Source organism: Dendropsophus ebraccatus, chromosome 5, assembly GCF_027789765.1.
Source record: "Dendropsophus ebraccatus isolate aDenEbr1 chromosome 5, aDenEbr1.pat, whole genome shotgun sequence".
Taxonomy (NCBI): Eukaryota; Metazoa; Chordata; class Amphibia; order Anura; family Hylidae; genus Dendropsophus; species Dendropsophus ebraccatus.
The window spans coordinates 4977811-4992414 of NC_091458.1; the positions used below are offsets into that span (position 1 = coordinate 4977811).

The 14604-nt window shown below is 59.4% G+C and overlaps 2 protein-coding genes across 4 annotated transcripts in view; one reads left to right on the plus strand and one right to left on the minus strand.

Moving 5' to 3' along the window:
- The window catches only part of LOC138792196 (sodium-dependent proline transporter-like), a 36714-nt gene extending 34327 nt beyond the window's left edge, over positions 1 to 2387 (plus strand). For all 3 annotated transcript variants that reach the window (XM_069969331.1, XM_069969332.1, XM_069969333.1), the window contains exon 15: positions 17 to 2387. In XM_069969331.1, coding sequence (XP_069825432.1) covers positions 17 to 175 — 159 coding nt within the window. In that variant the 3' untranslated portion in view covers positions 176 to 2387. The remainder of the gene's footprint in view (positions 1 to 16) is intronic.
- Positions 2381 to 14604, minus strand: part of STIM1 (stromal interaction molecule 1) — a 15679-nt gene continuing 3455 nt past the window's right edge. The window contains exons 3-9 of the mRNA XM_069972734.1: positions 13505 to 13682; positions 12348 to 12525; positions 11970 to 12137; positions 11368 to 11468; positions 10531 to 10766; positions 7184 to 7241; positions 2381 to 3361 (exon numbers count right to left, since the gene is read on the minus strand). Of these exons, the coding sequence (XP_069828835.1) occupies positions 2881 to 3361; positions 7184 to 7241; positions 10531 to 10766; positions 11368 to 11468; positions 11970 to 12137; positions 12348 to 12525; positions 13505 to 13682 (1400 nt within the window). The 3' untranslated portion in view covers positions 2381 to 2880. The remainder of the gene's footprint in view (positions 3362 to 7183; positions 7242 to 10530; positions 10767 to 11367; positions 11469 to 11969; positions 12138 to 12347; positions 12526 to 13504; positions 13683 to 14604) is intronic.

A 14604-nucleotide genomic window follows, 5' to 3' on the forward strand; every position in this document is an offset into this window, starting at 1 on the left:
TTTTTTTTCTTTGCAGAGATTTAAGAATTCTCTTCGGCCGCTGAACTCGTGGCGCACCTCCAGCGGGCAGCGGGATCAGACCACCGAGATCATTGATGTTCCCTACACCGTGAACCTGACCACCCAAGACTTCAATGACTTAGTCTGGCAGAATGGGGGCAGCAGTGAGGCGTGAGGCTCTGGCACCTCCACAAATACCTCAGCCATCTACCTGATAATAATATTGACGCTGCCAAAGCGGGGCGGAGGCTGGCTGGCACTAGTGGTCCGCTCCGTGCCGGGAAGTGTTACCAGGGATTCCTGTAGATGTGTGCTTCAATCCTGGCCTGGTTGTGTCGTCCAGTCCTTACCTCTACGTATGAAGGTCATCATAGATGATGTGATGGTATGGTGGTCTTCCCCTGATGAAGGTGTGCACCCACCCAGCCTCTCATCACTGGACATCGTGGCCTCGGACACATCCAGATCTTACAAATCCTTGTTGTACAAGGGACTCGTCTCTTTATAAGGAACCGGCACCAGTTACAAAGTAACAATCCGAAGGTGACACCTTGCAAATCCGGAGGCCGAATCCAGCCGCGTCCTCCTCTTCTGACCTGCAGTGACGGATGAGTGTTGGATGTTTAATGGATTTTGGGCAGATGGGGATTTGCAGCGATCATTCTCCTACTGCAGATACTGTCCAGGGGCAGATCAGTCATATTGCCGGGGTGTAACATTCTGCTCACTCACCAGGGGGCAGTACATATGCTCAGCCTGAAGGTGTGTCGATATCGGTCACCTCAGTCAAATGCGTTATGGACACAGTGTCTGTCCTCGGCCTAATGCATTACAATCGCATTGTCTGGCCTCGATGTGATGCGTTGCCAGCGCAGTGTCCCACCTGGGTCTGATGCTTCGTAGGCCTGGTCTGATCTCGGACGCGGTGTCCGGCCTTGGACTGGTCTGATCCCAGCCTGGTGTGATAATGAACATGGTGTCTGTTCTCGGTCTGATGCATCATGAGCGCAATGTCAGACTTGGCTGGACACCGCACCCATGACGCATCAGACCGAAGCCGGACACTGGACCCATGACGCATCAGACCGAAGCCGGACACTGGACCCATGACGCATCAGACCGAAGCCAGACACCACACCCATAATGCATCAGACGGTGGTTAGGCACCGCATCCGTGATGCATCAGAATGAGGCTGGACACCATGCCTTATGCATCACGGATGCAGTGCCTGACCACGGTCTGATGCATTATGGCTGCGGTGTCTGGCTTCGGTCTGATGCATTATGGGTGCAGTGTCCGGCCTCATTCTGATGCGTTGCGGCCGGGGTGTTCGGCCTTTGTCTGGTGTGATCAGGGGTCAAAGCCATAGCAGATGAGGGGGGGCACGTGCTTAGATTTGGGGTTCACTCATGTTTTATACTTGAATTTGTGATACGCCATAACCCTGTTCTCATGCACAGGAATTAAAGTTTTTGTTTAAAAAAAAAGAAATAATAGTGACTACAGCGACGGAAGTTTCCTGATCTCTAACTTTACTGCTATGTCGGCTCATGAAGAACATGGAGTCCGGGCTCCAACCCCAGGACGGACATCGGCTTCTGGACTCACAGGCGGCAGCAGTGTGTTTGGACTCTGCTGTATTAGAGCGCTGGAGCTGGGCTCACGTGTCTCTACACTAGCTGTAGGTCAGGAGTCATGGGGGCGGAGCTCTACAGGCTTGATCCTCCTCCTGCCGCCTCCATGCCAAGATCTCTACCCCGGCTTTGTGCCACCATTCCATCACGGCTTGTGAATAAGAACTGTAACATCCTTCATCACCCGACAGGTTTCATCTGCTCTGTAAATCCCTTCAGTCTTCTTTCTGGTTGCATGAGATGCAGCACAATGTCTTTAAGGTCTATAAGAGACGGCAGAGACAGCCGGAGCTGAGGTCCTGGCTAGTGATGGAGCCTGGAGGTATATAGTGAGTGGGGTGGGGCACCCAGCTGAGATGGGAGGAGCGACTCCTCTATCGGCATAGTCTCTCAGACATTTTCTATAGGACTATTTCTAGCTGTCGGTGCAGCAGATGGACATTGTGCTCTATGATCCACGACATCTCCAACTCCTTCACCAGGGACTGATGGTGGGACCAGCGCAGACCTTCACAGAAGAATGGTCTTGTATACCTCACCCGCCATCTGATATACTGTGCCAGGATTCTGCGGCCACACAGGACTATTCCAGTCTTCACCATCTCCAGACACTTATAATGCTTCTTACAGCTGAGGGTTTGATACAGTGTGCCAGTCCAGATGAGAGCCATTGTCCTAAAGAGTCTATGCCGATACACTGTAACAAGCCCTCGGGTCCTTGTAAGAAAGGCTGCGACCTCTGCGGTTAATAAATAGCATTTTCTCTTTTTTTTTTATTGTGTTTTGTGTTTTTTTAAGGCATGCCCGCCTGAAGCAAAGAATACAGAAAAAAATAAAACATCATACAAACAATCGCCCACAAAATAAAACTCCACGACCCTCGCCCCAAGTAAAAATCTATCAATGCCCTCTCCTCGGGGGTATATCGTTTTTTTTTTTTTTTAAAGTGGCAAAGGGAGAAAAGATTCCCAAAAGCCATGCATAGCAAAGCGGGTGGCGGGTGGCGGGGGGTAGGGAGAGGAGGTGTGATCAGCCAATAGATGACGACGATGGACGACCTGTGCCCCCCCCCCCCCAGTGATTGTACGTGCGAGGGAGGATAGGGTAGAAGTGTCCGGTCCTGGCTCCCACCCCGCGGCCTCCTCTCCAACAGTTCTGCATATATTTGCATCTAATTAGAGGGTAACATCCACTCCTCTCGGCGCCCGCCATCTTCCTTCGCTCTCGGAGGACAGTGCACAGTGTCTAGGATTTCTTTGGCTTCTTGAAGATACTGAGCGTCAGCTTCTTCTTGCCGGAGTTGGGGTCATTGTCCTCCCCGGTGGAGCCGCTGTCCTCGTCTCCAGCGTTCTTTTTGCCGGCCAGCTGTGGTATCCGCGTGCTCTTAGAGTGGTTGTGCTTGGCCTCCATGCCAGGGGACGGTGTGTCGGCCTCGGTGGAACTGGGGCTGTGGGATCGGGAAGAGTCGGAATGTCCCGTCCCGACCGTGCTGATCTCTCCTAAGCTGCACGACTTCTCGCCAAACTTCTTCTCCAGCTGGGGACTGTCAGACAGTCTCTGCAGGGACAGCTCCAGCTGGCGGTTGCCACCATTGGGGGTCTGACTGCTGGACAGCAGCTCTTCGGCAGCTCGGTGAGATAGGGAGGATTTGGCGCTGGGGATCTTTGTGAGTCGAGGGTCTCCCATGTAAGGGATGGACGATTCAGAATCAGAACGACTCAAGTCCCTGAAAGATAAAGGCAAAGAGTTAGACAACGGAAGATGTTTGGGGGAAGTCACATGACTGTCAGTACACAATCACAGAGGAGGGGGGGGGATGGTGGAGCAGCTGTATACAAGGAACGAGGCGTACACTAGAGCCCAGTAACCTCTGTCCATACATCCTATAGTACAGGCTATGTATACCCAGCGCCTGGAAGAGGCCACAGTAATGTCAACTGGTAGCTGTAGATGGCAACAGGAGAGGTCACAGAGGGGGCAACGGAAGGGGAGGGGTCACAGAGGGGAGCAACAGAAGGGGAGGGGTCACAGAGGGGGCAACAGAAGGGAAAGGGTGACGGGGGGGGGGCAGAGGAAGGGGAGGGGTCACAGAGGGGGCAATGGAAGGGGAGGTGTCACAGAGGGGAGCAACAGAAGGGGAGGAGGTCACAGAGGGGGCAACGGAAGGGAAAGGGTGACGGGGGGGGGGGGGGCAGAGGAAGGGGAGGGGTCACAGAGGGGGCAACGGAAGGGAAAGGGTGACGGGGGGGGCAGAGGAAGGGGAGGGGTCACAGAGGGGGCAACGGAAGGGGAGGGGTCACAGAGGGGGCAACGGAAGGGGAGAGGTCACAGAGGGGGCAACGGAAGGGAAAGGGTGACGGGGGGGGCAACGGAAGGGGAGGGGTCACAGAGGGGAGCAACAGAAGGGGAGAGGTCACAGAGGGGGCAACGGAAGGGAAAGGGTGACACGGGGGGGGGGGGGCAGAGGAAGGGGAGGTGTCACAGAGGGGGCAACGGAAGGGAAAGGGTGACGGGGGGGGGCAGAGGAAGGGGAGGTGTCACAGAGGGGGCAACGGAAGGGGAGGGGGCAACGGAAGGGGAGGTGTCACAGAGGGGGCAACGGAAGGGGAGGGGTCACAGAGGGGGCAACGGAAGGGAAAGGGTGACGGGGGGGGGGCAACGGAAGGGAAAGGGTGACAGGGGGGGCAACGGAAGGGGAGGTGTCACAGAGGGGAGCAACAGAAGGGGAGGGGTCACAGAGGGGGCAACGGAAGGGAAAGGGTGACAGGGGGGGCAACGGAAGGGGAGGGGTCACAGAAGGGGAGGAGTCACAGAGGGGAGAGGTCACAGAGGGGGCAACGGAAGGGAAAGGGTGACGGGGGCAACGGAAGGGGAGGGGTCACAGAGGGGGCAACGGAAGGGAAAGGGTGACAGGGGGGGGGGGGGACGGAAGGGGAGGGGTCACAGAGGGGGGGGCAACGAAAGGGGCGGGGACACAGGGGGGGCAATGGAAGGGGAAGGGTCACAGAGGGGAGCATCTTTTCTCTTCCCAGTCAGTGTTTACAGAAAATTGGGGAAACAGGGACGGGTTATTACAATCCGGTCCTCCTGATGTGTGTGTGTGGGGGGGGGGGGGATTACTCCTGGGACGTGGCCCCCTCCTTTCTCTCGGCGGTCAGGCTGTCTGGCAGCTGGAGGACGAGGCGGCTGCTGATCCTTCACCTCATTATATAATGTACAGGGAGTGGGCGCTGCGCCAAGTGTCGGCTCCCCCCGCTGTTGCTCTCGGTGTGGTGTAATCCGGCAGATCCTGATTGTACTAATTGCTGTGAATCCTCTGGATCTGCGGAGCGGCCTCTTGTGACTATGTTTAGTAAGGAGACGGCAGGTGACCCCCACCCCCACCCCCACCCCCACCCCCACCCCCGCCACGTCTGCTTTTCCTTTTATGTACTAAAATATTACAAAATGCTGCAAAGCTCTGAGCGGGATGAGATCTGCGCTGATCCCCGGGAAGGACTAACAGCTGAATTTTGAGTTCTGCTCTGGGCGTGACTGTACATCACATCTTCCAGCTGCAATTGATGGCACAGGGAATTGACTGACATTTCGTGCTTTTCACGTATAGGCACAGGGTAGGCTTTTGGGGGGGGGGGGGGGGGGGGCGCTGATGCAGTCACAGGGCAGGGATGTGTGTGTGTGTGTGTGTGTGTACAGCGCTCAGTCACAGGGCAGGGGTGTGTGTGTGTGTGTGTACAGCTCTCATAGTCACAGGGCAGGGATGTGTGTGTGTGTGTGTGTGTACAGCGCTCATAGTCACAGGGCAGGGGTGTGTGTGTGTGTACAGCGCTCATAGTCACAGGGCAGGGGGGTGTGTGTGTGTGAGTGTGTGTGTGTGTAGAACGCTCATACAGTCACAGGGCAGGGGTGTGTGTGTGTGTGTGTACAGCGCTCATAGTCACAGGGCAGGGGGGTGTGTGTGTGTGTGTGTGTAGAACGCTCATAGTCACAGGTCAGGGATGTGTGTGTATGTGTGTGTGTTGCTCATGCAGTCACAGGGCAGGGGTGGATGTGTATATAGCGCTCATACAGTCACAGGGCAGGGGTGGGTGTGTATATAGCGCTCATACAGTCACAGGGCAGGGGTGGGTGTGTATATAGCGCTCATGCCATCACAGGGCAGGGGTGGGTGTGTATATAGCACTCATACAGTCACAGGGCAGGGGTGGGTGTGTATATAGCGCTCATACAGTCACAGGGCAGGGATGTGTGTGTGTGTACAGCGCTCATAGTCACAGGGCAGGGGTGTGTGTGTGTGTGGGTGTGTGTACAGCGCTCAGTCACAGGGCAGGGGTGTGTGTGTGTGTACAGCGCTCAGTCACAGGGCAGGGGTGTGTGTGTGTGTACAGCGCTCATAGTCACAGGGCAGGGGTGTGTGTGTATGTGTGTGTGTTGCTCATGCAGTCACAGGGCAGGGGTGGGTGTGTATATAGCGCTCATACAGTCACAGGGCAGGGGTGGATGTGTATATAGCGCTCATACAGTCACAGGGCAGGGGTGGATGTGTATATAGCGCTCATGCCGTCACAGGGCAGGGGTGGATGTGTATATAGCGCTCATACAGTCACAGGGCAGGGGTGGATGTGTATATAGCGCTCATACAGTCACAGGGCAGGGGTGGATGTGTATATAGCGCTCATGCCGTCACAGGGCAGGGGTGGGTGTGTATATAGCGCTCATGCCGTCACAGGGCAGGGGTGGGTGTGTATATAGCGCTCATGCCGTCACAGGGCAGGGGTGGGTGTGTATATAGCGCTCATACAGTCACAGGGCAGGGGTGGGTGTGTATATAGCGCTCATGCCGTCACAGGGCAGGGGTGGGTGTGTATATAGCGCTCATGCCGTCACAGGGCAGGGGTGGGTGTGTATATAGCGCTCATACAGTCACAGGGCAGGGGTGGGTGTGTATATAGCGCTCATACAGTCACAGGGCAGGGGTGGGTGTGTATATAGCGCTCATACAGTCACAGGGCAGGGGTGGGTGTGTATATAGCGCTCATACAGTCACAGGGCAGGGGTGGGTGTGTATATAGCGCTCATACAGTCACAGGGCAGGGGTGGGTGTGTATATAGCGCTCATGCAGTCACAGGGCAGGGGTGGGTGTGTATATAGCGCTCATGCAGTCACGCAGCAGGCAGAGGTTAATAATCACCCGGTGAACACGTCACATCGGTGAGGCACAGCAGAGCCATGCACATGCAACTCTACCCAACGCTGGGAGAACGGCACGGGATCCCGGAGGTGAGGTCTGGTGGGGGCAGGTCGGGCAGGGAGTCCATCTGCAGGTAGTAGGTGGTGGAGTGGTGGTAATACACAGGCATGGAGTGCGGCCCGGGTGGGGCAGGGGCAGGAGGGCAGGAGGAGGGGGCACCGCCGGGTGGATAGTGCTCCGAACTGAACGACTGTCCATGAGAAAGGCTGCGCATCCGGTGGAGCGACACTTTGCTGGGCCGGTAATGGACAGGAGAGGCGGCCTCAGACGGACAGATCACATGACCTTCTACCAACCTCTGTGATCCCAGCGTAGAGAGCGGAGAGTCTGTGTGTCGCTGGCGGAGGGAGGGCGCTGCAGAGAAAAGAGAGAACACAGCGTGAGCGTGCTAATACCTCCCGGGGAGGGAGACCAGACCCCCCCCCCTCGCAGGATGGCGCCCGGGAGAGCGACCAGACACCAGACCCCCCCCCCTCGCAGGATGGCGCCCGGGGAAGGCGACCAGACCCCCCATACACACACAGGATGATCCCTGGGGAGGACAACCAGACACCCCCCCACACACACACACAGCATGAACCCCGGGGAGGACGACCAGACACCCCCCCCCCCCTCACAGGATGATCCCAGGGAGAGCGACCAGACACCAGACCCCCCCCCCCACACACACACACAGCATGACCCCCGGGGAGGACGACCAGACACACCCCCCCTCACAGGATAGCGCCCGGGGAGGGAGACCAGACCCCCCCCCCTCGCAGGATGACCCCCGGGGAGGGAGACCAGACCCCCCCCCCTCGCAGGATGACCCCCGGGGAGGGCGACCAGACCCCCCCCAAACACACACAGGATGATCCCCGGGGAGGGAGACCAGACCCCCCCCCCCCCACACACACAGCATGAACCCCGGGGAGGACGACCAGACACCCCCCCCCCTCACAGGATGATCCCGGGAGAGCGACCAGACCCCAGACCTCCCCCCCCCACACACACACAGGATGACCCCCCGGGAGGGCGACCAGACCCCCCCACACGATACGCCAAAGAAGGCAACCGGACCCCTCACCATAGGATACGCACCTAGGAGGGCAACCCCCCATACTATCCCAGCATGCACAGCAGTGAGGTGAGTGCACATGCCGCCATATTTCAGGCTACAGACAATAATAAGAGTCTTGGCAGATCGGTGTAAGCAGCAGCTCAGTGACTGAAGGGCCGTGAGGAAGGGGGAGGGGGGTTCTGGACAGATCTCCGCGTGATGAGGGGCCAATGCTTACCTAGTCTATCATTCACCCCCCACAGCAGGGGGCTGGGCACTCCTCCCTCCCTCTCTCTCTCCCCCACAGCAGGGGGCGGGGCACTCCTCCCTCTCTCTCTCTCTCTCCCCCACAGCAGGGGGCTGGGCACTCCTCCCTCTCTCTCTCTCTCCCCCACAGCAGGGGGCGGGGCACTTTTCCCTCTCTCCCCCACAGCAGGGGGCGGGGCACTCCTCCCTCTCTCCCCCACAGCAGGGGGCTGGGCACTCCTCCCTCCCTCTCTCTCTCCCCCACAGCAGGGGGCGGGGCACTCCTCCCTCTCTCTCTCTCTCCCCCACAGCAGGGGGCGGGGCACTCCTCCCTCTCTCTCTCTCTCCCCCACAGCAGGGGGCGGGGCACTCCTCCCTCTCTCTCTCTCTCCCCCACAGCAGGGGGCTGGGCACTCCTCCCTCTCTCCCCCACAGCAGGGGGCTGGGCACTCCTCCCTCTCTCCCCCACAGCAGGGGGCTGGCACTCCTCCCTCTCTCCCCCACAGCAGGGGCTGGGCACTCCTCCCTCTCTCCCCCACAGCAGGGGGCGGGGCACTCCTCCCTCTCTCCCCCACAGCAGGGGGCTGGGCACTCCTCCCTCTCTCCCCCACAGCAGGGGGCTGGGCACTCCTCCCTCTCTCCCCCACAGCAGGGGGCTGGGCACTCCTCCCTCTCTCTCTCTCTCTCCCCCACAGCAGGGGGCTGGGCACTCCTCCCTCCCTCTCTCTCTCCCCCACAGCAGGGGGCGGGGCACTCCTCCCTCTCTCTCTCTCTCCCCCACAGCAGGGGGCTGGGCACTCCTCCCTCTCTCCCCCACAGCAGGGGGCTGGGCACTCCTCCCTCTCTCCCCCACAGCAGGGGGCTGGGCACTCCTCCCTCTCTCCCCCACAGCAGGGGGCGGGGCACTTTTCCCTCTCTCCCCCACAGCAGGGGGGCGGGGCACTCCTCCCTCTCTCTCTCTCTCCCCCACAGCAGGGGGCTGGGCACTCCTCCCTCTCTCCCCCACAGCAGGGGGCTGGGCACTCCTCCCTCTCTCTCTCTCTCTCCCCCACAGCAGGGGGCTGGGCACTCCTCCCTCCCTCTCTCTCTCCCCCACAGCAGGGGGCGGGGCACTCCTCCCTCTCTCTCTCTCTCCCCCACAGCAGGGGGCTGGGCACTCCTCCCTCTCTCCCCCACAGCAGGGGGCTGGGCACTCCTCCCTCTCTCCCCCACAGCAGGGGGCTGGGCACTCCTCCCTCTCTCCCCCACAGCAGGGGGCGGGGCACTTTTCCCTCTCTCCCCCACAGCAGGGGGCGGGGCACTCCTCCCTCTCTCTCTCTCTCCCCCACAGCAGGGGGCTGGGCACTCCTCCCTCTCTCCCCCACAGCAGGGGGCTGGGCACTCCTCCCTCTCTCCCCCACAGCAGGGGGCGGGGCACTTTTCCCTCTCTCCCCCACAGCAGGGGGCGGGGCACTCCTCCCTCTCTCCCCCACAGCAGGGGGCGGGGCACTCTTCCCTCTTTCTCTCCCCCACAGCAGGGGGCGGGGCACTCCTCCCTCTCTCCCCCACAGCAGGGGGCGGGGCACTCTTCCCTCTTTCTCTCCCCCACAGCAGGGGGCGGGGCATTCTTCCCTCTTTCTCTCCCCCACTGCAGGAGTCAGGGCACTTTTGCCTCTCTCTCTCGCCCCCACAGAAGAGGGCGGGGCACTCTCCCCCACAGCAGGGGGCGGGGCAGTCTTCCCTTTCTCTCCCCCACAGCAGGGGGCGGGGCACTCCTCCCTCTCTCTCTCTCCCCCACAGCAGGGGGCGGGGCAGTCTACCCTCTTTCTCTCCCCCACAGCAGGGGGCGGGGCAGTCTTCCCTTTCTCTCCCCCACAGCAGGGGGCGGGGCACTCTTCCCTCTTTCTCTCCCCCACTGCAGGAGTCAGGGCACTTTTGCCTCTCTCTCTCGCCCCCACAGAAGAGGGCGGGGCACTCTCCCCCACAGCAGAGGGCGGGGCAGTCTTCCCTTTCTCTCCCCCACAGCAGAGGGCGGGGCATTCTTCCCCACAGCAGGGGGCGGGAGCACTCTCCTCCCCCCACCCCCACAGACCCCCATGGTGGTGTACAACCCCACCCCCCCTCTTTAGGTACGCAGTGCCAGCAGGAAAGTCATGTGACAGGAGAGAGGGACAGATCTGGAGAACAAGGAGCAAACCGGAGTATTTCCACAGGGCGGAGTCCTCAGAGCAGGTGGACGGGCGCTCGTTGTACCGCCGTCCCATCAGCCAGGCCGCGTCTGTCCCAACCGGGAGAGAAAGGTCAGAGCCCGCCTACAGGACCCCTCAGTGGTATCATGTGATCACATATAGCTCCGCCCCCTCATCCCGGCCCACTTACACTGCATGCTGATAGGAGACACAATCTCCTCATCTAGATCGTCCAGGTCATCTGTCAGGATCAGGTGGGTGGGGGCAGGCCGGGCTCCGCCCATCAGACTGGGGTCAATGTTTAATGATGTCATCAGGACATGCAGACCCGGGTTATTAACGATCTGGAAGCCGCAGAGCATCTCAATCTGCTGCCAGCGGTGCAGCCGCTCCCGTAAGGCTGCCGTCACTTCACTGAGCGCTTGCCTGGGGGAGGGGGAGAGGGCAAAGGTCAGGCACAAGGGTGACATCACAACACGTGTGGGGGGGGGGGGGGGGCAAAGGTCAGGCACAAGGGTAACATCACAACACATGGGAGAGGATGAGAGGTCAAAGGTCAGGCACAAGGCTGACATCACAAGTGGGGGAGGTGGAGAGGTCAAAGGTCAGGCACAAGGGTGACATCACAAGTGGGGGAGCTGGAGAGGGCAAAGGTCAGACACAAGGGTGACATCAAAACACGGGGGGGGGGGGGCAAAGGTCAGGAACCAGGGTGACATCACAAGTGGGGGAAGGGAGGAGGTCAAAGGTCAGGCACAACAGTGACATCAACACGAGGGGGGTAGAAAGCAAAGGTCAGGCACAAGGATGACATCACAACACGTGGGGGAGGGGAAGGGGGCAGAGGTCAGGCACAAGGGTGACATCACAACATGGGGGAGGGGAAGAGGGCAAAGGTCAGGCACAAGGGTGACATCACAACACGTGAGGTGGGCATTCATACCCCCGCCAATACCGACAAGCCCCTTGCATACTGCAGCTGCCTCCTGTGGATGCCCCCGGTACAGCCTGGGAGGGGGGCACTTACTTTGCGGACAGGATCTTATGGTCCACGTCATCCAGTGAGGAGCTGTGCGCCACATGGAAGGTCCCAAATAACGTGTTCCTCTTCTTCTTAATCTTCTCAGCCTGAAAGGAAAGACGAGAAAAGATGAGGGGGGTGGGGGGCAGGGGAGCGGGCAGCACCGAGGAGAGGGCAGGGGAGCGGGCAGCACCGAGGAGAGGGCAGGGGAGCGGGCAGCACCGAGGAGAGGGCAGGGGAGCGGGCAGCACCGAGGAGAGGGCAGGGGAGCGGGCAGCACCGAGGAGAGGGCAGGGGAGTGGGCAGCACCGAGGAGAGGGCAGCACCGAGGAGAGGGCAGGGGAGCGGGCAGCACCGAGGAGAGAGCAGGGGAGCGGGCAGCACCGAGGAGAGGGCAGGGGAGCGGGCAGCACCGAGGAGAGGGCAGGGGAGCGGGCAGTACCGAGGAGAGGGCAGGGGAGCGGGCAGCACTGGAGGGAGGGGTGTGGAGTTCAGGAAAGAAAAGTACAGCGGGTGGTGGACAAGTGGGCAGGACAGCAACAGGGGGGATGGGGGTGTTGTTGAGCAGCAGGCAGCACTGGGGGGGGGGGCAGCACCAGGATCCTCACCCCTTCCTTTGCCAGCATGAGCTGCTTCTCTGCGTTCTGCTTCTTGATGTTGTAGTACTGCACCTCCACCTCATGCGTCAGCTGCAGCCACTTCTGTAACGACTCCGGGGCCGACCAGTTACTGTGAGACTCCAGCTCCTTCTCCGCGTTCCTCAGGGCCATGCGGACCTGCCGGGGGGCAACAAGTCACACCGGGGGCCAGGACAACAGTAATATAGGTGAGGGTAGGACCCTGGGATATAATGGTACAGTCCGGTAGTAATATAGATAAGGCTGATACCCTGGGATATAGATGGTACAGTCCGGTAGTAATATAGATAAGGCTGATACCCTGTGATGTAGTGGTACAGTCCGGGGCAGTAGTGTTGCGGCTCTCACCTGTTCCAGTTCCTGCTCGGCGTACTTCTGGCGGCTCAGCTCATTCTCGGTTCCCTCTCGGAGCTCCCGCAGCCGCTGCGCCTCCTGTTTGGCCAAACTGATCTCATTCTGCAGCTTCTTCTCTAGATGGACCTTCTCCACCTCCACCGTGCGGTGCTCCTCCTGCGCCTTCTGGAGTCTGGAGACAGGACAGGGGGTTATAAGGAGGGGGCAGCATACCAGGCAGGGCACCCCCTAACTTGAGTCATCACCCCGGGGCGGGGACCCCCTTACTGAGTCATCACACTGGGCCAGGGACCCCCTTACTGAGTCATCACACTGGGCCAGGGACCCCCTTACTGAGTCATCACACTGGGCCAGGGACCCCCTTACTGAGTCATCACACTGGGCCAGGGACCCCCTTACTGAGTCATCACACGAGGCAGGGCACCCCCTTACTGAGTCATCACACAGGGCCGGGAACCCCCTTACTGGGTCATCACACAGTGCCGGGGACCCCCTTACTGAGTCATCACATGAGGCAGGGCACCCCCTTACTGAGTCATCACACCAGGCTGGGGACCCCCTTACTGGGTCATCACGTGAGGCTGCACTACACTCTCCTCACCAGTAGATGTCACCATGGCCGCAGCATTCCTCGGATAGAGGGGGGAGCAGTCACCATTACATAAAGGGGACAGATAAGGGGTGGACACCCTGATCTACAGATGGGCCCGGGGTCCCTGTGGGGATAATAGGAGTATGACTGATCACAGGGCAGAGGGCGGTATTCCTATATCCTCCCCGCCTGAGCACTGATCCCCCATAATCCTGTATATTATATATATATATATATATATATATATATATATATATATATATATATATATATATTTATTACAAACAGACATGGCAGCGACCACAAGAGCTGACAACACCCAGCCCATCCCATCCTCCAGACAGGGGGGCCCGCAGCCCAGCCCATCCCCAGGACAGGGGGGCCCAGAGCCCAGCCCATCCCCAGGACAGGGGGGCCCGCAGCCCAGCCCATCCCCAGGACAGGGGGGGACCGAAGCCCAGCCCATCCCCAGGACAGGGGGGGCCCAAAGCCCAGCCCATCCTCCAGGACGGGGGGGGGGGGGGGGGGTCCACAGCCCAGCCCGCAGCCCATCACCCACCTCTCCTGGAGATCGTGCAGACTTTGCTCGGCCCGGTGCAGCCCCTCCAGGTCCTTCATCATCTTCTTCATGTGCTCCTTGGAGTATCGGTTCTGGATGTAGGCGAACCAGCAGCCCCCAACCCCGATGACGATGGAGACCACCAGCATGAAGTCCTTGAGATGGTTGTGACGGGTCACTGCAGAGAAGACACAGGGACGTGAGGGGTTACACTGCAGGTAACTACAACCCCCATTCTCCACAGCCCTGTAAACCATATTGTCCCCCCCCCCCCCCCCCCCCCCCCGGCATCCTTGTGTAACTGGAGCTGTGCTGGGGCTGATGTCAACTCTGGGGGTCATAGGTCATCCCTGGGCGTCACCTCCCCCCCCTCCGGATGTGAGAGCATCAGAGCACACAGTCTCCCCGGGGACCCCGCTTCCTCCCATTATATAGCAGAGTTGGCCGCGCTCCTCGCTCTGCTGCTCGGGTTTCATTCTTTGAGAAATTATAAATGAAACGTCCTAAAAATAATTCGGTGTTTATAAAACGGGGGGGGGGGATGTTTGGGAATGGGCGCGCTAAGGGCATGACATCACGGCCACATGACTGCCCACGTCTACCCGCACCGCCATCACCCAGCGCTCCCCGACTCCTCAACGGGCCATCTGCCCAGTTATCCAGCAATATGGGGGGGTCCCCAATAGAGAGGCCTAGGAGAGAGACCCCCCCCCCCCCAGGTCACCACTCCCCACCTGTCTCCAGCACACTCAGATAAGTGCAGGAAAAGCAAAGAGATGCCGAGGAGACAGAGAGAGACCGTGTCGAAGGAGAGAAAGGGAGAGACAAATAGAGAGAGTGCCCATGGCAACACAACCGGACCCAACGAGAGAGGGAAAGAGAGAGAGAAAGAAAGAGAAAGAAAGAGAGAGAGGGAAAGAGAGAGAGAAAGAAAGAGAAAGAAAGAGAGAGAGGGAAAGAGAGAGAGATAGAGAAAGATAGATAGAGGGAAAGAGAGAGAGAGAAAGAAAGAGAAAGAAAGAAAGAAAGAAAGAAAGAAAGAGAGAGAGAGAGAGAGAGAGAGAGAGAGAGAGAGAAAGATAGAGGGAAAGAGAAAGAGA